Source organism: Chaetodon trifascialis, chromosome 14, assembly GCF_039877785.1.
Source record: "Chaetodon trifascialis isolate fChaTrf1 chromosome 14, fChaTrf1.hap1, whole genome shotgun sequence".
Lineage (NCBI taxonomy): Eukaryota > Metazoa > Chordata > Actinopteri > Chaetodontiformes > Chaetodontidae > Chaetodon > Chaetodon trifascialis.
The window spans coordinates 23,346,063-23,370,644 of NC_092069.1; the positions used below are offsets into that span (position 1 = coordinate 23,346,063).

Consider the following 24,582-nt stretch of genomic DNA (forward strand, 5'->3'; position numbering starts at 1 on the left):
AGCTGGCTCGGCTCAGTGTAGGAAGTCCATTAGCAGGACAAGTAACAGTGTGGGTGCCTCAGCCCCGAGGATAATGGGCCTATCTGGGAAAGGACTTCCAGATGAGAGATGGGTGATGCTGACTCTCCATGAACAGATGCAGTAAGTGGAGTAGAACCACTCTGCTTCATTTATGGGAACAAAGAGGATGTGCTGGAATCTAAAACCTCACTTAACTTTTGGGAAAAAATTTAACCAAAGCAGAACTATATATCTAGATCATTAATTAGTCCACAATCCAGTCTGCATATGTGCACGGGCTCTGAAGGTACCTGCAAGGTGTATTCAGTATCTGACTGTGTAAACTGTTTTTAATTGACTGGTGTCATGTGTCATATGTGTGACAGAAAAATCATCTTTAACTTACAAATTATAGCCAAAAATATACTTGTACTATTTCATAATTTTCAATTATCATAAGTTTGACTTAGAAAATTCTAGTTTTAAGAATCATGGCTCAGTATAGTAGTATAAGTCAAAATTAAGCTACTAAGTCACAGTTCACAGAGACATTAAATCAAATGGAATAAGTCAAGTTTAAGATGTTTTAAGTCAAATTTTTTATTTTTTCATTTTTTTTTATTTAATTTACACGAGTCAATAATGATATTAAGTAATAAGTATTTCATATTTTTTTAATTTTAAATAAACTACATCATTTCAGTCATAATTTTGACTTCTTAAATGTTTCAGAAGATATTTTATCTTTTAACTTTATTTATTATTTTTGGCACTCATGGGCTTCTGTACATTTGAACCACATTCTTATATACAGAAGGAATCTATGTACTCTCAACACCTGTCGGACAGTGTGGTATCACAGACACAAGCATGAGTGGAAATATTTCTTTATTACTGATTAAAGCCAGACAGACAGACAGACAGACAGACAGACAGACAGACAGACAGAAAGACAGACAGACGGACGGACGCATCGCCCCCCCAGAATCAAATAACTTCAATGAGAACTGTGTCATTAACACTCTCAGCCTTTATACAGAATACAGACAGCGGTACAAATGTTCCCACTTCAAAGGTTATTCAGAAACAGTCATAGCAGAGAATGAGTGCAAACTGTTAAGAGTAGAGGAGGAAGACGAGGAGGAGGAGGAGGAGGAGGAGGAGGAGGAGGGGGCATTTAAAGCAGCAGGAGATGTGGAGGATGCTACAACTTGTGGGGAGAGTGAACTTAAAAATGCTGCAAGAATCCCCCAAAGTCTTCAGACGTGATTAAAAGATTGATGAAGGTCGAGTCCAAAGTGTCACTGAGCAATGACCCCGTGGACAAATTAGTCCAAAAACATACATTCAATGCTTTTATTTCATTTTTAATAAACCGGGGGGTCCCACGACCTCCCAGGCGGACGGTGAACAGACACATTTTCTAACAATATTGCTGATAAAACAGATCAATCGTAACTTCCAAGTCACTCACTTTTCTTCCAGTTCTTATCACATGCATGTGTGATTTGACAATAAATAAGCAGGACGTCCCTCCTCTTTTAAAGTGCTGCCATGTGTCTCAGAGCCAGACTGTATAACTTTCATAACATAATCTTCCTCTTACAAATAAAACGTTGAATTCAGAAGCAGTGAAAGTCGCTCTCGCTCGGGTTTGGTGCGCAGCTCAGGGTGCTTAATGTTAGCTATTATATTTATGACTCACATCCACTTACGCCACTGTGACACGCGCCATCACACTAATGATGGGCTGCAATGAGCAATTATCTGCAGTGATGTCATCAATTAGCTTTTTTTAAACTGATCAGATGTCCAAAACCCAAACACTTCAATTTCCTGCCAGGAATGACAAACAAAAGCAGCAAATCCTCACATTTGAGAAGCTGCAACCAGTGGATTTGATTGTGAAATTGACTGAAACGATTCATCGATTTTCAAAATAATTGCAGATTAATTGACTAATTGATTAATCAACTTATCATTACAGCTCTACAATGACGTCTTTACTTTAAATTAAAGGGACATTCTGTGTTATTATGCTGTAATCGCCAACTTGGCTGCTGTTCAGAAGTCTCACTTTAAATGTTTCATGAAGAAGACGCATGAGGACTTTAAAAGCGATGTTAGCCGGAGAAGCCGCTTCAAACGTTTGAATAAAATACAAAAACACACTGTAAGCCTGTTTGCGTAGTCAGTCAGTACCAGCACATGCTGACAAAAACTCACGAGACCTCGCTGTAAGTACAATCTTCAGAGCCACAGAAGGCATTTAACAGTCTGCTGCAGCGTGTTTGTGGCACTGAAGCAGTGTTGGAGGCCTACACAGTGCGACAGGAGGGGAGGGAGACGGTGAGGGCGGGGGCACAGAGGAGAAATAAAACAAAACTGCAGACCTTGTAATCATCTCCCGGTGAGAAGGAGCACTGACTTCCGCAGTTACAGCTCCTCTCACTCCGAGCGTCTGTCAATAGCGCCCATTTTCCTCCGAGGCGGCGTGCAGGGCAGTGAATCCCTTCTAGCGTTACAGTGACACATGCCTTTCAAATGTCAGAGTCCACCTCCCTCTTTCTCTTTATTCCTCCCCTCCTGCCGGGCGACCCCGGACATTCCTCCTGTTTCTTCATGCACAGAGAGAAAGACAGTCCCTTCGCTTTCAGGAGGAGGTCCCGTTCCGCTCGACGGCCGTGCCCGAGGTTAACTCAGGTCAAAAAATGTCTGCACCTGTGGCTCTGTCAGGTGCTTCGGATGCGAGCGTCTGATTCCACGGCCGGCCGATAAACTGCAGCACTTCCAACCATTTGCAGTTAAAAGATGTCCGAGCGCTGAAATCCACAGAGAGGGCGGGGGGGTTATTTGTTAGCAAACAGTCGCTGTCAGGCGGAGCCGTTACTGCTCAGTGGGACACACTGTGCGGTCTTTGCAGCAGAAGTAATGCACCACCACGCCGTTGGGGTACCTGGCAAACGCACTGAAAGACAAACACAGAGGGAGGAGGGATTATTATTCACCGCGTCGCAGCAGATAAACAAGCCTGTAATTTAAAAAAGAGAAAAAAACAAAATGGTGAAGAGGGTATGAAATTAACATCCGATCAGATCAGGACAGAAAATCGTGATGATGTTAATAAAACTATAACTGTAGACACAAAAATAGCTGTTCAAAAAGACAGACACTTTCCTACACACCGATTGTGAGAGATTTTAACGATATCCCTAAGAAATGCACATAAAAATGAGTTCAGATTCACAGATCTATTGATCACACAGGCGTAATTTAAATATGTGCAGCGTGATGCGGGGGTGGATGGCTCAGGAGGATGTGCTGAAAGGCTCATGTGCAATAACAATGATTAGAATAAGAGAAAAATGGATTTGAGAAAGAGACAGAAAGGAGTGCTTCTGCTGAGACAGCGTTACCTGTTTCCTATTTTCTTCTTGCAGACTCTGCAGGTCTTCTCCTCTGTAATGACACATTTAACCTGCTGGTGGAAGATCCGCTCCTCCTGCACCTGAAAGCAGACGACACGCCAGGTGAGCACAGCAGCTCAGATTGAACATCTCTGCAGCAGAAGCAAAGCATCACCTGAAGGCCTCCGCAGTGACAGCTTTAGGTCCAAGCTGTCACTGCGTTTCTACACCTGTTGATCAAACCAGCTTTCAGACGTATTGTTAATATAGTTTTTTCTCATTAACAGCAACGACAAAAGTAAAAAAAGCTAAGTTGCGCTGTGGCTCACAAGCCGTGGGCAGACTGTGTGTTGTGCTATTGAAGATTAAGGTCCAGACTGGTTTAATGTGCTGTAGCTAATTAGCCACGCAGCCTGCTAACTGACATTAGCAGTGAACTTTTCTCTGCTCAATGTGTTTGTTCGCTGAGGTGAGTGTTCGTGTTAGATAAGAGGGCAGCAAAGCTAATGTGGGTCGCTGTTCAAACTGCTGTCTGGCTGTTTGTCACCGTGACCGTCTGCCTCTGATAGGTCACTGATGTTGCAGCAAACTCTACTCGTGCAAAGGTTTGATTGGCTGCACGGACGCAGACAGCTTCTGGTCTCTCGCAGGAGAACCGAGGACATGCGGTTCACAGAGCAGATGTGTTTGCTGCAGTAGACAATTTAATTCCAGTTTAATCAAGTGAAACAATTTGACAGGGAAAAATCAATCTGGAATTGAACTGCTCTCAACTAATGGACATGCAACCTGTGACCAGGGGCGGGGCACAGAGCGCTCTGTATGAAGGGGTCATGAGAGGCCGGCAGCCGCTGCACAAGGCAACTGATTTCCTGTTGATGACTTCCTGTAACGATACTCTTTAATCTGTCCCTGTCACTTCTTGTGCTTGTGTATAACAGAACAGATTTTCCCCTTTAAAACCAACTTTTGTAAAAGGTTTTCAGGCTGCAGGTGGAGGTTCTCCTCCTCTAACGGTGAACACTTGAACAGTCACACGGTTCTGACAACCTTCCCTTCGGCCTGTCGCACATGCACACATCTACCATCTGCTTAGCGTCACCTGAAGTGGCTGAATTGTCCTCCTCGATCCACATTCTTCATATTTTAAAATCTACATGCAGCAGATGTTTTGTCGTCTCTATGCACTGTGATGCCGTTGGTCTGTGGCACTGGTTTCTTCCATCTTTTCCCCTGTTTAAAGGCTGTTTTGGTGAGTTTTTCCTTCCTCGAATTGAGGGTCTAAGGACAGATTGTAAAGCCCCCTGAGGGAACATGTGATTTTGGGCTGCAGAAATAAAATCTGACTTCTCTTGACTGAAGTGTCCTTGAAAATTTACTGAATGTCTCTCAAATGAAGGGAAGCTGTTTTGTAGCTCACCCTGCTCTCCGACTTCAGCAGAAGGAAGCCAATAAACAGATTTTGTGAGGATCAATAAAGGATTTCATCTTTTTATGGAAGAGTCATGGCAGTAATCAATTCCAGCACATCCAAAACTAATCAGTTTGTCTTTGACTTTACCCAACCATCAGTCTCACGAGTGGCTGCATTCGATGTCACATCTGAACCTAATTCACACGAACCAGCATGTAAATAAACTGTGCAGGACTCACCCTGAGGAACTCGGCCTGCAGCAGACTCTTCAGCACCTGGTTGCAGCGTTTCCTCTGAGCCTTCTCCTCCAGGACGCTCTCCAGGAAGACCCGGATCTCCCGGATCTGGGTGTTTGCTGGGAGCAGATTGATGGCCTGGGAGAAACAAAAAAATGTGGCTTGTTAAACACTGTTGACCAAACATCTCCATTATGACTCTTTCATTATGAGAGGGAACTGCGTGCATTGGATGAAGGAAACGCCTTCAGAGCAAACTGCAATGACTATAAGTGTCTTATCAGGAGCGGTGGTGGTAATCGTCATGAGGAGGTGAATCACACTGCTGAACTGAACACAGAGGAAACAGTGATAAACACCATGAATCATAATAACTCATAATTCAAATAAGAACATGTCTGTTACCTGACATCCCCAGCTTTAGAAACCTCTCGCCCGTTACCTTTGGAAACTTTCACACATCAGAATAATCTGTATGTTTCTGTGTGAACGCTCAGAGACACGAAACCCAATCAAGGCCCAGCAGTGCTGCTGTCCTCTTGCTTGACTTAATTAAATTAAACACATACAAATGGCCTCGTTACCCTCAGACGGCTCAGAGTGAGAGTTTTCTGCTGAGAAACTAGAGCTGGGATTCAGCTTGTGTTTAATTCAGCTTGAGTTCTGACTGACGCTTGCACACAGCGGGTTAATTCCCTGCTATGGAAAAACAGAAATGTTACTGAGCTACTTAAAAGACAACTCGAACAATAGGCAGTTTGTGCTATACATCACGCAGCACACGGTACACTTAGAATGTTTTATAGGACTTTTTAAGGGCCTCTCTGACAGTCAGCCCACCCTGCTGCCATCAGCACTTACTATTTTCCTTTTTGAGAGCAGCAATCTGTAAACCTTTAGGCATGCTTTATATGTTTTATCTTTGTAAATGACAGAAAAAATTTAATATCTTGTCAGTGTGACAAACCAGCAACGTGTGGAAATGTGCATTTTACACTACTTTCGCCACATTGAGAGACTAACTGATAATGAAAGTAGTCTCTAGTTGCATTTCTAGACAAGAAATTGCTCAAAAAACAGCTGAAAGGATGAAAGAATTGACAGACAAAAACGGCTCCATGTTGGAAGTTTCGCCTGAGGTTTCGTACAGTCTTCTGTTGTTGCCTTTATGCTCTATTGGCGAGGCAGAGGCTGGGAGCGAGGCCAGGGGAAATGAAAGCAGGGTGCCATTAAAGTCAATGAGGGAGTGCAGGGAGGCAGAATGGCACAGAAAGACAAGATGGAGAGCTCCTGGCGGTGGGATCCAAACCTCAACGCTCACATAAACCTGCAGTGTTCCCCTTGAGAGGCTCTTAATTCGACATGTCTGCGGCTGAACACAGATCAGCGGGGCCTTTCGCACACAATCACATCCGCTCTACATCACACATACATCACAGCCTGTTAGGGCGCGTTTTACAATGAGAATATAACTCAGAGCAGTTAAACTGGCTCATTTTTTTGCGCTGAAATCCTTGCAGAGACACAGCGGAGGCGTTTCAAAGCCTGTGCCTCTGCTCCTTTGTGATAAGACGTAGACAGAAAGAATATGTGCTGAGTCGTTTCTCCTCCACGTGGACTGCGAGGAAAGATGTTCAGCAGCTGGATTGTACTGAAAAAACAGTGTTCTTCAAGGGATATCTTCATTACTAGACAGCGGTCGGTTGCGACACAGACACAGAGGTTTGACGAGCGAAACAGGTCACGAGCTCGTTTTGAACCCAACAGCTTTTGTTGAATTAGCGCTTTGCTATTTCGGTGCTGGATTCAGGTAGTCGAAACATCAAAGACGTTCGCTTTGCAATCGCAGGCGCCTCTCCAGGGAGATCAGCACCCCGGCGGAAATCTTTTTTTGGTTTGTTGGATCTTTTCCATCACAAAGACGGCAGCTCGATTGCCCCCAACAGCGCGAACCCCCGTCGTCTCCCTCTAAACACAAACAGAGCCGAATCTTTAAACGAGCTGCGTTCAGCTCCGTCGCAGCTGTAATTTCACATCGAACGCCAACTGACTAATTCTGTGCGAGTGCGTGTCGTCGTTAATCACGTTATTCTATCTCACTTTATTCCAGCCTAAACGAGCCGACTCTTATCGGCCTCACTTTCAGTGGCACGTCTTACCTGACGTCGCAGTGATTGGTAAATCAGCGCGATGGCAGAGAGTCAGCCTACAATAATAAACCCTGGGGTTGAATTTGAAGCTAATTCTTGCTTTCTGATTTAACGAGCAGTCTAAAATACCAGATGGGAGTTTGCCGTGTGGAAAAGATGAATTTAAGTGCAAGGATTTTATGCATGTGTCGGGAACACTTCTCTGTGACTGACATCTTACTTGACACTGACACAGTCTGTAAAAACAGAATCAGCAGACTGGAGTTTCTTCCTAAGTCATCCTGGTGATGAATGGAGTGCTGCTCTGTCGCTGTTTACCTTGGTGGTGTTGAGCTTGCTGTGGTGCAGCTCCAGGACGTGCAGAGCCGCCTGGAGGTTGGCCTGAGGCTCCGACAGCTCCATCTTGATGGGTCCCAGACAGTGGACGTCGGGAGGTGACAGGTACATTCGCAGCAGAGACAGATAAACCTGAAGGGAAGAAGCTGCAGCTGTTAATACATAAATGAACATAAATAAAAACACATGTTCACAAAGTGGTGAACCTCACAGAAACAGAAAAACAAGGTAAGACATGTTATTTACTGAACTTCAGCAAAGCTTTTTAGGCGGATTGTGTTGCCTGCAGACGGAGCCAGGCTAGCCGTTTCCCCCTGCTTCCAGTCTTTATGCTAAGCTAAGCTAACTGGCTGCAGCTTCATATTAAAGTGCAGATATCAGAGTGGTTTTGATCTTCTCATCATCTCTCAGTGAGAGAGTGACTAAGCACATTTCCTAAATGACAAACATTTCCTTAAAATCCGCCTACAATAACGGCTTTAATATTATCAGTAGACGTTACACACTGACTTCTTTCTTTACAGGAAGAGTAATGATTCATCGATGTTCTCCTCCAATCCAACGCTCATTCATTCATTGTGCGTGTTTAAATCCCGCTCTTGTTTAGTCGCACAATCAAACAACATTTTCTACACACAACAGACAATATCAGCTGTCATTTCTGAGATATTATGCTTTTTGTGGAGCTGCCAAAGTGCCTGTCATTGGATGCATGAGGCATAAATAATCCATTATATTTGTATAGCAATTTGTGCAGATACAAAGGCACTTAGCAGAAGGCAGCAGAGCGTGCAAAATGAAAAAGTGGTCAGGAAAAACAAACACAACGGGGCTGTGATAAATCCAAGTAGACACAAGAAACGGAGCGACATCCAACAGTTTTCTGGAAAAATGAACAAATCAGGACCAAAACAAGATTACACCGAAAGCTACTTACATCTTTATTCCCTTCCACTGAACTGTTGTAATGTCGGTGACAGTATCTGCAGAGAAAATCAAGAGCAATTCAGAGCCGAGAGCAACTTATTCACTGTTTTAGACTCTCTCACGGTCAGAAACTGATGCTGCTGGAGTTCAGTCGTCGGGCTGCTGGCTGCTGTTACTCACTCTTCAGCCATGCGGGTGTCTTTCAGGATGTGCACGTAGATGAAGAGCGCCTGCTCGTGTTTGCCCATGCGACCCAGAAGCAGAGCCCGCTCCTCCAGCAGGCCTTTAGGACGGAAAACAAGGTCAAAGGTGCAACTTTCGCCCTTCAGCTTACGTATACCGTACATAACACATTCCTCTGTAACTGAGAACATGTGTACTCAAGGTAATGGGAAATGTATGAGATGCTTTTTATTTCTTTGGCACAGAAATCTGTGGCTTGACTTTCAGCAGATATTTGCGATGTGTCAGAAAGCTCCTACCATCAAAGGGAAAGTCGCTGATGAGTCTTGCTGGTTCATAGCTGGTAGAAATATCCAGGAAAGACAGCAGCTTGTTCCTGAACTCTCCCAGATCACCTTCCTCCTTCCCCGCAGCAACAGCTGGAACTCCTGCAGCAGCACAGATGTTTTAATTACAGTCTAGAGCTGCAGAGATTAGTCGATTGGCTGACTGACAGAAGCACCGATTCCTTAGAAAAACTAAAAAATGCACTGATTAAACCTTCTCAAAAATGAAACTTTGTGGTTTTTCTTTAAATAAGAAACTCCAGAGGAAAACTCAACTAGGCACACTTGAGGTGAACCTGAAAACACTTAACACTTTATCGAAACAAGGCATATAAAACTCCAAACTGGACACTTGCTGCTTAAACAGGCTTCGATAATTACAAAGTCAGGAGGCTGTAATGTCGAACGGGGTCCTGTTTCATTGGTGACAATCCAAATAGTCTCAGAGAAACAATAACTTAATATCACAGGCTGCGCACAGCAATGTGATTCATCACGCAGCGTGAAGCTATCGGTTCATTTCTCTGACAGAGCGCACATTAATGAGCTACAAATGCAGTCACGTTGGCTCGGGGGCTCATTTCAATACACGATCCCTGGATGATCATTAGGAGGCACAAACAGAGAGAGATGGATGGACTTCTTAATAAGTCCTGACACGGGTTTTATTCGCAAAGCAATGAGAGATAACTGAGTGGGTGAGCAAGCGGAGGCAATCTGGACCCACGTGCAGTGATGTAACTACATGAAAATACTCCAATAATTCACAATGATGGTCTTTTGGCATTAAGTCGATTTTCAAAATGAAAAAATAAGCCCTTAATTTATTTTTGAAACGTCTAAAAACATTACTTTTATCATGTTCATTGTTTTTAAAGTGCATCGCGATGTTAAAGGCCCGCAGATACCATGAACTCAGCTTTCATACCTTCTGGCAGTGAGTTGAGGTACTGCTTCATGAGGCCTTGAACCCTCTCCAGGTAGAGCTGGATGAGCACGTTGTGAAACTCAGGGCCCTGATCGTCCCACACGTAAATGATATGCTCCAAATATGGGATGGCGAGCTCCTTAAAGCCCTCCTTCAGGAAGTTCAGCACCTTGTCTCTGGGCAAAGTCTCCACCTCTGTCAGGTCCTCTGTGAAGATCTGGACAGGGAGAGAGGTTTTTTAAGAGAGAGGTTTTTAAAGCTTTTTCAAGAATCAGTTCCACCTACAACCAAACAGCAGCGAATGCAAAAAGCACATTTACATGGAGAGAGAATTAAAATCTCTTTGTTCAAATCTCACCTTCAGGCCGTCCTCAGGACAGATCTTCAACACCCAGGGAGAAAACTCAAAGATGATTCCCAAATTCTCCACTCCTGCATGTGGGAGGTACAACAGATGAGTGCACTTTACATCACTGAGGAAGCTCGGAGGAAAAAGATGGAGACGCAACACACGGTTGAGCCCGTAATGAAGAACAGAAAACTCTCTTTCAAGGCGACACAGGCAGCATCAATAAGTGATTACAACGATGATTTAGCAGTTAGCTCTGCCTCTGTGACTTTATTTAACCATTTTTCTGACAGTTTACAGACCAAATGATTACTTGATCAATCAGGAAAAATACTGTGCAGACTGAGAGTGAAAACATTTGTCAGCTGCAGCCTTGAAAAGCAGCGTCGTGTTCAGCAGTGCAGCAGTAAAGTGTTGATGTAGATCTGCTGAAAATGGGCTGATTTGTACAGTTATTCTAAAACCATTGCTCCAGTTATAATGGCTTTTTTAGGGGTCTCATTAGTTTGTATTTGGTAGAAAGAAGCAAAACTGTGCAGTTTACATTATTACAGAAAAGCAAATCATGACTGGGGTTATGTTTTATTACCCACTATCAGTATTACTGTCCACCACTAAGCACTGCGACCATTAACTAATCAAAGCACTGCCAAGACGGCCGGCAGCCTCCAGCTTTTGATATTTTTTGCCTCTGCGTCTTATTTTTAATTTACTGGATTGCTCTGAGTTTAACCGCATTTTGGGAAACAGGCGAAAGGCTGATGGGAAGAAGCAAAAGCAAAATCACTCCCAACATGTTTTTTTTTTTTACAGCGGAGAGAAAACCGCCAGCTTGAGGAAATAACATCCTCTTTGTGACCAAACGCAGTGCTTTTTGGGAGAGTGGTATAAACTGTAACAAAACATGAAAACCACATATAAAAAAAAGGACTTCTAACAACCCCTATCATGGACTGCAGCAGAGATTGTAATCACCTAATCATTAAACCACAGAGTCACAATCAATTTGAAACAGATTTTTTAACAAGAACACAAGCATCAGCGCCTTTGACTGCCAAGTACACACTAAGTATGCATTTACACTGAGAATACACAGCATTTACTGCGTTCAAATGCTGACACATATGGTGCAAAAAGCTCTCATTCAGTCAGAGCCAGACACATGCACGCAGACCATACATTTCATCCAACATCCACAATTAATCAGGGAGAGCGTTTCCTCTGATGCTTCTCCAAAATCACCCCGACCAATTAAACGCCTCTCACAGCGATGACAGCTTTGACACCGTGAGCTAAAACAGACTTGAGCTGGCGGTCGATCCTTACCCAGCCGCTGGAGGTACTGCACTGTTCGCTCGTGGCCCTTCAGAGGAGAGTTGGCCTTGGTGGACTGGTCCAGCAGCACCTGCAGAGCTGCAAGAGGGCAAACCGGGTGAGGAGACGTGGAGGGAGGGGAGATGTGTGAGATTAGTCTGAGTGATGGAAAGAAGCGAAATGTCATTTACTCTGCTGTGCGCTGCATTACATAATCCCTCTGTCAACAGGAATTGGATGCGGCGCATGCAGCATTAATTGGTGGGCGGGAACAGCTGGTTTGAATTGGCAGAGGGAAGGAGGGCAGCATGACATCACGAGCACAAATTGCAGCGGGCTGATTAAAACCAGCCGCTCTCACAGCGAGCGTGGGCCAGAATCTGCCGCAGAATGCCGCCAGAAACCGAATGACATTAAGACAGCTCTGAAGTACGAGGATGACGGCTCGACCACATGCGGGAAACCTCCTCTGAGATAAACTGTGCAGCCTGACGGAGTCCATCCGCCCTGAGCTCAGAGCGAGGCTCTGCTACAAACACACAACTGTTACCTAGTGAATTTAAACATAATGGAACAATTCAGCTCACAATGGCTCTTGCATTTGAATTGGGGGGTAATGAGGACAGCGCTGACAAGGCCCGACGTAGCTGTGGCTGATCGGCTATCTAAACACTAAACCCCAAATTCAACATCCAATTGGAAAGCACAATTGGGAGCAGATGTTCCGTTGTGTTTGATTGTTATGTGTTCAGTTGTCATGCTGAGGCCTGCAGCACATAAACCACACTTTGACAAACAAAACTGAACTGATATCAGCCGTTATCTAGTGATTGATGCATTTGGTCCCTGATGACCAATTTTCCTCAAATGTATCACATTTGCAACTGATGCATCATATAAATACCAAATAAAATTGTCTAAATGTAATAGAATTAAAGGCCAAATTAAAAAAAAATCAGTCTGAAATATAGTGAAGTACAAGTATGAAGCATGAAATTAAAATACTCAAGTCCAAGGAGCTCAAGATTGTACAGCAGCGTATGTACTTCATTACGGAGAAAAATGCACTTGTGTCAAGTATTGTACACACAAAGCGTTGCATGGCCCTGATTTGATTTGCTCGCAGATGGACTTCAACCAGCACGAAGGCACCAAAACACGTCCTGTACAACAAGCCACTGTTCAAGCTGTTGTTTTAAAAGCATGTTTGACTGAATGTGATATATATATATCTGAATGTGAATGCAGACAAGATGCAGACATTTTACCTATATTTTCTATTTGACTCATCTATGTTACTGAATTTTAACATCGTCTGTTTAATGCACTTTTTTCTCACAGTCATGTTTTTATTAAAATACCGTTTGCTGTACCTTTTCCCTGCTTAAACAGCTAAAAACGTCCATTTGAAAAAGCGTATTTCAAATTGCGGTTGATCTCAACAGAGCAGAATATCCGCCAGTTTTCCAGGGGAGCCATCAACAGCCGAAGGAGGTGTATAAATCCCACAGCATCTCAAATGAATTATTACGCCCCAAATCACACATAATCAACTGGAATTCAAACTGTTTTTGCAGAGAGGCACAGTTCAGTCCAAACACACGAGTGTGGACTTGGCGCTGAAGGCAGGGTTTGGAGACAGAGCTGGGTGAAAAGTAAAAATCATTTGGTAAACTGCTAGCTGCAGGTGTTTCAACGAACTGAGAAAATTAAAGCAGATTTTATAATGTACTGTGTTATGCCTTATTAATGTTATGGTGATTTGAAGTTGTTGATCTGACCACGTATTGGCTGAGTGTCACTTGTAAAGGAGGTTCTCACTACCTACTTAAATAAAGGTCACACATATCAATAAACTGTCCTCCTGAAGTATGCAGATCACTTCTTGTGTTCGTTCAGTTTTTAATCAAAGACTAGCATAAACTGCTGGAAGGAAAAATACACTTTACAATAATAAAGTGAATTACAATTCATCAAGATTATGCATAAAAAGTTTGAAGTTGTTTGACCTGATGAAGATCAGACTGGGACTGAAACGCTGTCCATTTAAATAAATCAGTGGTTTGGAGTAAGTGGGACGGTGCAGCTTGTGGTCCTGCTGATGAGACTTGCTTCATGAAGCTTTGTCAGAATTTCTGATTAATGACACGTAAATCATGGTGATACTGTGAGATCGTCAGGTGGTTGACCGGCAAGCAGACCCTCACCTTTCTGGTGCAGACCCTTCTTCTCATAGAGAATGATGAGCTCGCTGTACTTGTGGGCCTTCTTCAGGACGTACTCACTCTCCTCGATGTGGCAGTGGTTGTTTTCCAGGCGAAGGAGGGGGGACACCAGGGCCACGTTGGTCTGACAAGAGCAGATCACAGAACATGAAGGCTGCACATTTCCAAACTTGAATCCATTCGTATTGTGTTTCATCCAGAGACTACGGGACACTGATTAGCTCATCCTCTCTGCTTCACAGCGTGTTTATCGTTTAAATAATGTGACGCAGATGCTTGGCACTCTGAAGCTCACGCTGCCTTAGAGGATCCCCACTCACTTGTAGGTTATCCCTCCAGTGTGAGCTGCATCCCTGAAAGCTCCTCTGGTTGAATAGAGCTTATTAAACCTCCAAAGGAAAGAGCCCCCAGTGATACTTTTCCTGGGTGTCCAAACCACATGAAGTGGCTTGTCCACAAAGAAAGCCTTTGAAGTTCGACTAGACCAATTCGTTACTTTGTTTTCCACCATAAACGAGGTCTGACACACAGATTGCCTGCTAAATCAAAAGGTTTGCTTTGTTGTCCTGGTATCTTCTTTACTAAATCAACACCAGACCCACATAAGTGAAGCTACTACACCAAGAGGACAGTCAACTGTGACTCAGTCATTGTTACTTCAAAGCTAAAACAAAACCCATTTGGCTGCATGTAAGGTGAAGTTAACAGCTGCCAAACTCGCTGAGACTTTGAATTACTTTCTTATGATATCATACCATTTCGCTGTCAGCGGCTGCCAGGTTCATAAGAGCCGACATAAGTTTTATCATGAAATACAAACATTTGGATTAGGTTCACTGACAGCTGCGAGTTGGTTGTTAATCAGAGAGTATGGAGGATTCATGAGTGGAAGGAAGTTAAGGGAATGAGAAAAATATGACTAAAGATTAAAATAAGTCCGGTTAAAACACGTTTCTGATGAATTTTGCTTCATTCCGAAATTAAAAGTCAACAACGAAAAAATGTGACACTTACTGACAAAACCTCATTCAGACGGAGGATGTGTGAAGGGGTGGCCCTGTGGTGCTGCTAGCACAAGATAAAGTAAAACTACGGCAAAGTGTGAGTTTGTCTGGAGTAACTCAGCAATACCAAGTGTCTGTGTGATTGGCCGTCATGGCGGACATTAATGTGAACCTCTCAGAGCCAGACCTCAAGCTCCAGCCGGCTTCTCGGCTCTCTGCGCTCAAATGAAATCATCTGAAGCAAAATCAAAGCTGTGGCAAGTGCAACGGGAAAGAGGTAACGCTGCGCAATTTCCTACTCTGTAAGAACAAAAGCCTGCTGTGACATCTGAATATGCTGAGGAGTGTGCAAACTCCTCCAGGCGTTTGGCACGAGGTTTCAGGACATGCAGAGTAAACAGAAGGAACCGAGCATATTTGCTCTGCTGTTAAATGTGGAAGCAGCTGACGTGCCCGACAACGTGAAACCACTGAGCTGTAAAGCAAAGACTTCTCTTCAAAACGGACTCTTGCAAAGACTCAGTTCTGCCTAAACCTGGAGCACCAGCTGCAAGCTGGGTGCTGCCCAATCACCAGTAACACCACATCCTGATATGTGCCACCCCTATGAAAAATTTCTGCGGGCGCCACTGAGCATGCAGACTGTTTGCTGTATATTCTGCAAGAAGTGGACACACATCGAGGAAGAAAAGGAGGCCGGTCTGGGCCTTACGTGCAGGTAGCATTTCAGCAGGGTGGTATCGATGATCTGCAGGAGTTTCTTGCGGCTTTTTATAGTCGGCGTTCCCTCCATGAGTGGAGACGTTGTCGAAGGGTCAGAGTCGTTCAGCTGTTTCACGAGGTGGCTGCGTTTCTGTGAGGACAAATAGAGAGAGATGTTGATTATTATGGACCCGTTATCTTGATCCTCAACCTTAATATGCTTTTATTATTTTCTAACTGAAATCCTTTTCGAAGCAGGGTCACTTTCATGGATTTTTCCAATTTTTCTGCATTGTAAGGACATCACACACCTGGGTGAGGTAATCGATGAGAGCCAGATGTGCCTTCTCCAGCTCTGCCCCGGACAGAGTAGGCAGAGGGTTGGGGTAGTGCAGCTGTTTGCGGTAGTCTGACGGGAGCAGGTCTGGGTACAGGCCAATCACATGGGTGGGATCTGCAGGGCGCAGGAGGGGAAATGTGTCGTACTTTATTCCACACATGATACCTCAGTTTGTTTATTAGCTCTTGATTAAAAGGAGAAGTGATTTGAGGACAGAGTTCATAATACAAACATAAATAATCACCACAACATGGCGAAAAAATAAATCTTTAGCCGGCCAGAGAGAGCTCATTAGAGGAAAAGTCTGTCATCAGTGTGGAATAAATTCTCACATCGATGCACTATGTGACATCATTATATATGAAAGTCAGACCTGTTTAGCTGCAGATGTCTGAGTTCAAGAAGAAAAAAAGCATAGGCAGAATAAATTATGGCCAGATTTGCCTTAATTAGGCTGCAACTCATAAACATCGATCATGAGAGAAAAATGGGTGATGTTCATCACGCTGGGACAAATCCGATCACCTCAGACTGCTGACAACAGGGCAAAACACTACTTACTGTCAAGATGTGGAATAGTAGCCATGTGTTGCAGGTTACAGCAAATAAATATTGCAACACATACAACCTGATCCAAGTCTGACTTTACAAATCTGGCCCGAGCAGACAGAACTCAGGGGTCCACTGGGAGGGAGGAAAGCCGTACCTGTGCCCAGTTTGGCAAACACCTGCATGGAGTCATCGAACCTCTTCTGGCAAAACAAATTGAAGGCATAGAGATTCTGGATGTGATGTATCTGCTGCTTCTTATCTCCATCTGAATCATCCTTCATCTTCTGGCAGAAAGAAAAACAATCATCACGATTCAGCAAAGTGTCCACAGCTTATCTATCGGACGGCCGGCGTCCAAGAATGTGAAGTGCTTTATTCTTGGAAGCGGCCCCGGATCGCTAGATAGGCTGACCGTCATGTACAAAGCTGTGAGCCTTGTCCTGTTTCGGCACACGGCTCCTAATCAAGACGAATGATTTTAATGTCCAGTCCTCTGAGCTAAAGCACTAATTGAATCTTGAGGAATTTGAAAAAAGAGGGTTTAGGAGTGAGGGGCGCTGCTGCTCACCGCCAGCTGAAGAGCCAGCTCAAACTGCTTGTCCTGCAGAAGCTGCCGGATCTGACTGGCTATTGACACGGGCACCAGGCGCCACACAAAGTGGTTGCTGGCAACGTACACGATATTTGGCCTGTGAGAGATAAGAGGAGAAAACGAGATTAGAGAGAATAGGCTGGAGCTGAAGCGTGTTCTTTGTTATGACAAACTGGCATCGTTTCTGTCAGCATCAAGAGAAATAGAAACCAGGAGACCTGATGAGTGCTGCAAATCAAGCATGATGTTCTTTTAAGGCTGTTATGCATAGGAACCAGAGTGGTAACCATCACAAAGAGCCAACAGTCATCATCGAATCAGTAACTTTAAGCTGGGAGTCTCGCCATCTCCACTGCAGGCTTTTTTACCTTAAATACAGCAGTATTGCACTGTAACACTACCACTGTGACACGTTCTCATTACAACAAGAAAGATCTCACATTTAAGATCCTTTCATCCTTAAAATAAGATGTTTGTCATGTCTTTATGACACATTTTCTTGTTGTGACTACATGCACAACATTTTTACAACAGCCCTTTATTCTTATAACAGCCTAACAGTTTATATCAAGCACACTTATCTCAATAAAACCAAACGCTGTTGAATCTATTCTTCAAAGGTGCAATAATGGAGGCAGCTTGATGCAAAAGTTTGGGCTTATACATAAAAGTAAACAGCTAATGTGCTATATTTCAGTCAGAACTAGGTATTCTAGCTGCAGTCCGCATGTGTGCATAACTTCCTTTGCAAGGATAAGTAACCAGAAACTCTCATGCGGCATCACGGAGGACCGCTCACCCTGCCGAAGTGATGAAGCGAGGCCTCTGCAGCTCCACGCTCTGCACCAGCAGCCTCGGCTCGAAGGTCCGGATCTCCACGTACCGAGGGAGAACAGCTATGATGTACGGAGGCTGGTGCTCTGAGGGCAATGGGAAAGAGGCGAGAAGATTAAATTTGTGTGCACGCCAATCAAAAACCAAACCACCATGAGCTGTTGTTTAACTCAATACTGGGTCTGACAAAATGAATAATAATAATAACACAACAAAGCCTAAACAATGGCTTCACCTTGTTGAGGTAACTACAGTTGTAAAATAACTTTTATAAGACGTCTTCAGCTGGAAATTAATCAGGGATGTTGCGGTTAAGCGGCTCAGCGGCTATTTTGTTGCAGAATGGAAATACTGTGCTCTGATTTTCTATTTCTGTCATTCTGACATTGAGAGGACTACTTGTACTAACATATTTTTTACCTCATCTACCAGGCATGTTCTCTCTCGATTAGTTCATAACTTGTGAGAAAATGTTGAAAAACGTCCACTTTAATGTCTCAGAAGCCAAGGTGACGTCTTCAAATCTCATTTCATCCAGCCGTGAGTGACACACTGGAGAAGCAGGGAGCAGTGAATGGACATGGATGCAGACACTCTAATGATGTTTGAGAGTTTTTATGTCCACCCAACCTAAAGTCTTGAGACCAGGTGCCTCAGTTGTGATCATGGAGTGAAGACCTTGAGGCTAATGGGGGAGGAAATCCATCCAGAGACAGCTCTTGAGACAGGCCTGAGGTTGGACTCACATGGGACAGACTACGCCCACAGGCCCTCCGCTTCAGCCACGAAGAATCAGGACGGTCAGTTAGATGCGTTTTGAAATGACCGACACTCATCCTCCACTGATGTGCGCCAAAAGCCACAACGTTGACCATATCAAAACAAGGAAATTGCGAACTGAATGAAACCACCGCTTGGAGGCTTCATTTCCCTTCCATATTGTTCCTCTCTACATTCCAATGAGCACAGACAGAAGGGCCTTTAAAACAATGCGAGAGCTCGTCTGCATCACTTCTGTCACAAAGCTCATTAGTAACCCAGAGCTGTGGCGTCTCGGTCACGGGATAAAGAGCGCTGATCTAAAATGATGCTTCCTCTTCTGACACATGGAACAAGCGGCAGAGCTCAGACAGAGCGGAAAGAGTCTGCACAGAGGAGGAGAAAAGACTGACAACAACGGACAAAATAATTGGCGGTATTTATGCCAAACGCTTCAGCGAGTGTTTGTTTTGATATTCAGTTGCTGCTGTGTGAACAAGATGGCTCCATCAGTGCGACAAGAGAATTTCTTAACCAGCGTGTGAAGCTGCATTTAATTCACCAGCTTCCCGTTAACAGACAAGAACTGAAATGTCTATCAAACGATGGAAAGAGGAAGCAGATTAATCTCAGATTATGGTCAAATGCAAAGAGTTCAAATTATATTTTAGACGCTGACTACGTTTACTAATGTGTGTACAAAACAAAAACCTGCATGTGACCGAAAAAGACTCCCTGAAGCTGTCATAACAGCAGCTTGTCCTCCACCCGGATGTGCCAAAATGCTGAAAACCTGACTCTCCTTCTTTCGTCCTCTGAGGTTTGTTCTCTTTGCAGTGCAGCAGGGTATCAAACTCTCCAATATTCGGCAGTCTGACCATTTATAGCAGACAGCGTCCTTGGCAAAAATCAATAGATGCCAATATTTGAGACACCATAAACTGTTAGGAAAACCAGTATCTGTATATGAGTCGTGTTCCTCAGCCTTTGACTTTGCTGTCAGTCTCTATTGAAATCAAAAACAAGCTAAAGCAGCACAGACCTCAAGTGTTTGTAGTAGTTTGTTTTGCATATACACTAAGAAATGAAAGTCTACAAACTGAGAATCCCACAGATATTGATTAAGAAAATGTCTTAATAGCATCAGCTGCTGTGCCTCTTTCTTACCCATTGCTATAGGGATGTCTGTCCAGTTCAGGGCACACTTCTGCGTGCAAACGCCCTCTTCGTTCAGCACTACAGTCAGGTCATCCTGACCAACAGCCACCTTCCCATCAGCCAGTGGGGCAACCAGAGGCTCCAACTGTTTCCCAGTGGGGAAGAGCTCCTTGATGGAGCCACGGCCATCCATCTGGTGGTGAGGAGATATGGTGCGAGTGAGTCAGAAGATATAGAATATATAACAACTGATTAACTTCATCTGTAAGTTTAATAATAAAACATTAAAACCGCACTAAAGCTGGTTCAGACTAGCGTAACACTACCAAACATCAGCTGATCATAAGAATAACAGGTCTAAGAAGAACTGAGGAAGAAGCCCAAAATAAGCACACAAATTCAAGGACAACAAACAGACAGGAGCTAATTATACAACAGCCTGCCTCTGAACATTTCAGAGGTGGTATAAAAAGATCATTTTAAGGCGATGCTCCTTTCAAAACTTGCCAATGAAACACTCTGAGCAGACTTGAAAGGCGCCTGCAAAACGTTTGTAGTTCACCCTTTCACAGAAAATAAAGGGTTTGAGCCCGGTCATGCAAAAGTCACGACAGAGTCCAGCCCAGCCTGCAAGGCTGCACATGAATCTCCAAATACTGAGACTTTAGCAATACTTTGGAAAAACATGGCAGTTCAGAGCTAATTGAGCATACAGATGGACAGTGGTGAAGCGGTTTCAATGGCTGTTTCACAGAAAAACTGTCACTACTGCCATGAAGCCAGAGTGACGACAGCCTCTCTTCTCCATTAAGGATCGCACCACAAACCTTTAACAGCCTTCAAGTCGTAGGTAGCTACAGATAAGAAAAGCCGAGTGTTGTCCTTTCCTATAGCACATACCCGAATGAGGTAATAGTCTCGTTTGAAACCAACACATATGGAGTTTTCACACCAAGCCATGGACTTTGGAATATCTGGAGCTCCAAAGTCGCCCTGACAGACAAAAAGAAAACATCAAGATGTCTAAATGTGTCAAAGTGTCGGAAACAAAATCCTCCAAAGCTGGATCGTACTGCAGTGAGTCACATCTCAAATATATCTTATTCACCTGCAGCTCGTGGAACTCTCTGTCCTTCCAGTAATAAAGCTGCAGTTTCTTTTTCACCGCGACGCACATTCTCAACCTTTCCTCTCCTGAGCTGGTTTGCTGAGGACAGAGGAGACAAAATACACAATTCAGAACTTCAGATGGGGAAAATATGAGTAAATGTGGAACCAAAAGGAAAAAACAAAATCATTGTTATGACTGTCTTTGACTGTGCCACGGAGTTGCATGGGAACGACACCAGTTTTTTCTATGCTTTTGTCCATTTACTGCAAATTGTGTTCATCTTTAAAACACACTGCTGTATAGATGTCTACATGTCTTTCCTGTCTTCAAGGCAGCCACAGTTTCCATTCATTTCAACAGAGCTAACAGAAACTTTGAGCTTAACAAAGACCGTCACATCGCTTATTATAGCTGTCAAGGATATGTTAACAAACTCTGAAACAGTGGGCTGATTTAAAAAGTATAAATCAGTGTGGTTTGTTTATGTGCTGGTGGGAGGCAGCAGCATGTCAGACGAGCCCATTCAGTCTAAGGAAAAGCAATGAACCTGACCTACAGTGCAAACCTGCATATAGGACTGGAACGACTCTTTAGGCTTCAGGGCCCGTATTCACAAAGCTTCATTAAGAGAGCTGCTAACTTAGCCTTAAAATTCCTAGCAAGGAATCTTAGCCTACGAGTGATTCAGGAAGTGTCTGAGAGCAACTCTGAGCAAGGAGGGCACACAAACTTTTACCTTAGTGAGGAGGTGTGGTTGACCCCATTGCTAGGTATGACGCAGTCTTCTAAAAGCTGTGATTGGTTGTTACAAAAAGGAAAAAAGACAAAAAAAAAAAAAAAAAGCGCTCCACGTTCCTAGTAATGAATGGACAGTAAAATCAACCATCATATAACTTGGACTGTATTAAGAAATGTGTAATCGTGACATTAATTTTATGTCATGATGATGAAACTCTGCAAAATTAAATTAATTGTGACACAGCTTCAAAATGTTTGAACGTACCTCATTCACGTGACAATTATATTGATTTGCTTATTGTTGTTTACTGTCCATGCTGGTAATTTTACTACTTAATGTATTTGATATTAATGGTGGACCCATACTCAGCTGTTAGCACTTCCTGTGATTGCCGGTTTGATTTGGCAGAATGACCGAAACGACGAACGAAATGGATCAAAAGAGAACAAGAAAGTCAAACTGGACACAAGAGCAGTGTCTGCTGCTGGCACAGCTCGTGGATGGAAATAAAACAGTATTAAGAGGGAAACTGGGTCCCGGGACCACAGCCTGAGGGAAGAGGCAGACTCGGGAGCGCGTTGCCCAGCAGATCAATGCATTGTTCCCTCTCCTTTTATGCACAAGCGACAGACGAGTGTGAGAAGTGAGAAATTCTAAGGAATTCGAGGAATTCTAAGATTTTTCTAAGAATGACGTCACTAAGAGCTACTGTTAGCCTCAGGATGCTTTGCGAATACGGGCTCTGCTCTTTATTTGCTTTTGTTCACTCAAGCACGACTGAAGCACTGCTGAAAATGTTCAATATGACGGATTCGCTATCTTAATCCTGAAAGAGTTTTTTCTTACCACGCTGACAAACAGCAGAAGGCTGTCTGGATGTAGAAAACACAATTTATTTTAGTGAACTCCAGAAAAGTGGCAATAATGAAAATTATACTGGAAATAAGTTGGAGTAAATTGGTCCGGACATAGCACTGGTTACGACCCACTCAAAGCCTAATTTGGTTAAACTGAATGAACCCAAAGCTCTGTGGCCACAAAACAGCTTCCCAGTAAAACACCCACTCATCTGCTTTTTCTCCAAACCAGTCCACTAACTTACAACTGTACAACATCCTGTACAAGTGAAAGCTGTTCTCAGAAGACAGACATGAAAAGGACGATTGCAGATGCTGTTGAAACAGTGTCTGAAATCGACTGCACCAACCTGCAGGTCACAGGCGAACAGCGTGGCTCCTTTGGCTTTGGGCAGCACGGTGATCTGCTGGAAGGTGAGGAGGTCATGGACGTGGATGTTGTTCTCTGCAGGAGAAACACATCAGAATCTGTTCAGAGGATGAAGGCGAATCCTAAGGCTGAAAGGTTAAAGACGAACCAGCATGATGTTTATGCATTAGAGTGAGAAACTTACCGAGAAGACTGACAAGAATTTTGTATTGTGAGACCACGTAAAGCTGTATAAAGAGTAAGAAACACAATTAAAGGAGGTTTGAACCAAATGAATCCAACTTCAACCGAGCACTCGTGTGTACATTACCAGTACATCACAACTGTGCCAAGAACACGCTCCTGCCAATATCTGTGAGCATGAGAAGCCTTCGCTACACTGCACGACACGAGGGTTGATCTCAGCCATCCTAAACACGACAGATATCTTTGGTGTTTTAAACTGGTGTATGTGTGGGTCTGAGGTGATTCCCAGATTCCAAGATTAGGGCCACTGGTAATTAAGAGCCAATTAAGAGTGAAGTGAGCCATGCTTACAATCAGATGGTCCAACTGTTATAAGTATTTGAGTTGTACCTTCCCTCAACAGACTTCAACAACTTCTTTGCAAAATAATTTTGGATTTTTCCAGAAATGAGAGTGTGGTTATCCTAAATCTCTCCCTGCAGTCTCATCTACCTGCTGAATCTTCTTTGAGAAGTTCTTATTGGATTTTTCCAGCGTCACCTCAAACCGGTTGGTGCCTTGGGAGAAACGAGATTAAAAAATAAAGATTTTATTTGATGCAGGCAACAGCAAGTTGAGATGGTCTGCAAATGCGCAAGGATTGCATCAGGCATCGCTTTGGTTCTTCCTACCTGCATCCTTCTTTATCCGGTAGAGAAGAAGATGCCCTGGCTTTGTTCCCACAAGCAGCCAGTCCTCTGTGGGAGGAAAAAACTCAGAATTAGGGTCTAACACCTCAAAGGCTGCTGTCAGTCCTGTCAGACACAGGACGCTATCGAGCACAAACATCCTCAGTCAAACTCTGAGCTTTGATCTGCTTGCAGGAAGATCATGTTAGTGGTGACGCAATGCATCACCTCTAGACAAGTGGGGCACCTGAGACTGGAGTTCAATAGACGCCCAGAGGAATGAAATCGTAGGGATGCGTGAAGTGTCAGCAACTCACCCCAGGCCGCAAGACAGTCAATCTGAAGGGGAAGCTTTTCCAAAATAGGCACCGGTTCGTACGCGTCGTGCATCTTGAAGCAGTATTACTGATTGAATTGCAGACCGCTCTTCTGGATCAATCCCACACGGAGCAGACGCTTGCCTGACAACAGCTGACTGACTAACCGCCGATAAGCCTGTCAGGGTGGTACGCCTTTATGTGTCGCCATTAAACGACCGAGCAGTTCAGTATTTCGACAGGCAACGAGGAAATATGCTCTGGTAAACCTGCTCTTACAGACTTCTGCAATGCTATGCAGTTTGACTTGCTAGCCAGCTATCTCTCCGACCAAAACAACAGCTGATCGTTAGCCTGCTAGGTTAGAAGTTAGCAACCAACGGCTACCGCTCCTAAACATCGTCCCTGTCACTCCATGCTCACTGAACCCGGAACAAAGGCGGTCAGTTACGTTGTCGATAAAGACAAACACGACGTTTAGTTGACTTAACGCAAATAAGAAACACCGTACTGGCCGTTGCGGTTAGTTTTCGTTAGCCAGGTTAGCTTCTCGTTACTTCCTCAGTTGTGTTGACGACGGCTGCGCGAGGGAATGAGG

The 24,582-nt window shown here is 43.9% G+C and overlaps 1 protein-coding gene across 2 annotated transcripts; it reads right to left on the reverse strand.

Annotated features, from left to right (window-relative positions):
• Nucleotides 1-872: 872 nt before the first annotated feature.
• On the reverse strand, nt 873-24,578 carry vps39 (VPS39 subunit of HOPS complex). Of its 2 annotated transcripts, none has more exons than XM_070979554.1 (24): nt 23,985-24,578; nt 23,671-23,736; nt 23,492-23,556; nt 22,998-23,040; nt 22,794-22,888; nt 20,845-20,943; nt 20,637-20,729; nt 19,746-19,929; nt 17,785-17,905; nt 16,962-17,082; nt 16,548-16,674; nt 15,813-15,955; nt 15,512-15,652; nt 13,778-13,919; nt 11,583-11,669; nt 10,266-10,339; nt 9,908-10,124; nt 8,953-9,081; nt 8,651-8,753; nt 8,481-8,526; nt 7,526-7,675; nt 5,061-5,195; nt 3,417-3,508; nt 873-2,968 (listed from the first exon to the last, which is right to left on the reverse strand). In XM_070979554.1, the coding sequence occupies exons 1-24, from the start codon at nt 24,055-24,057 to the stop codon at nt 2,887-2,889; spliced, it is 2,628 nt and encodes an 875-aa protein (XP_070835655.1). In that variant the 5' UTR covers nt 24,058-24,578; the 3' UTR covers nt 873-2,886. The 2 variants fall into 2 exon arrangements, with proteins under 2 accessions (XP_070835655.1, XP_070835654.1); XM_070979553.1 differs by having other exon boundaries at nt 16,548-16,677.
• Nucleotides 24,579-24,582: the final 4 nt, after the last annotated feature.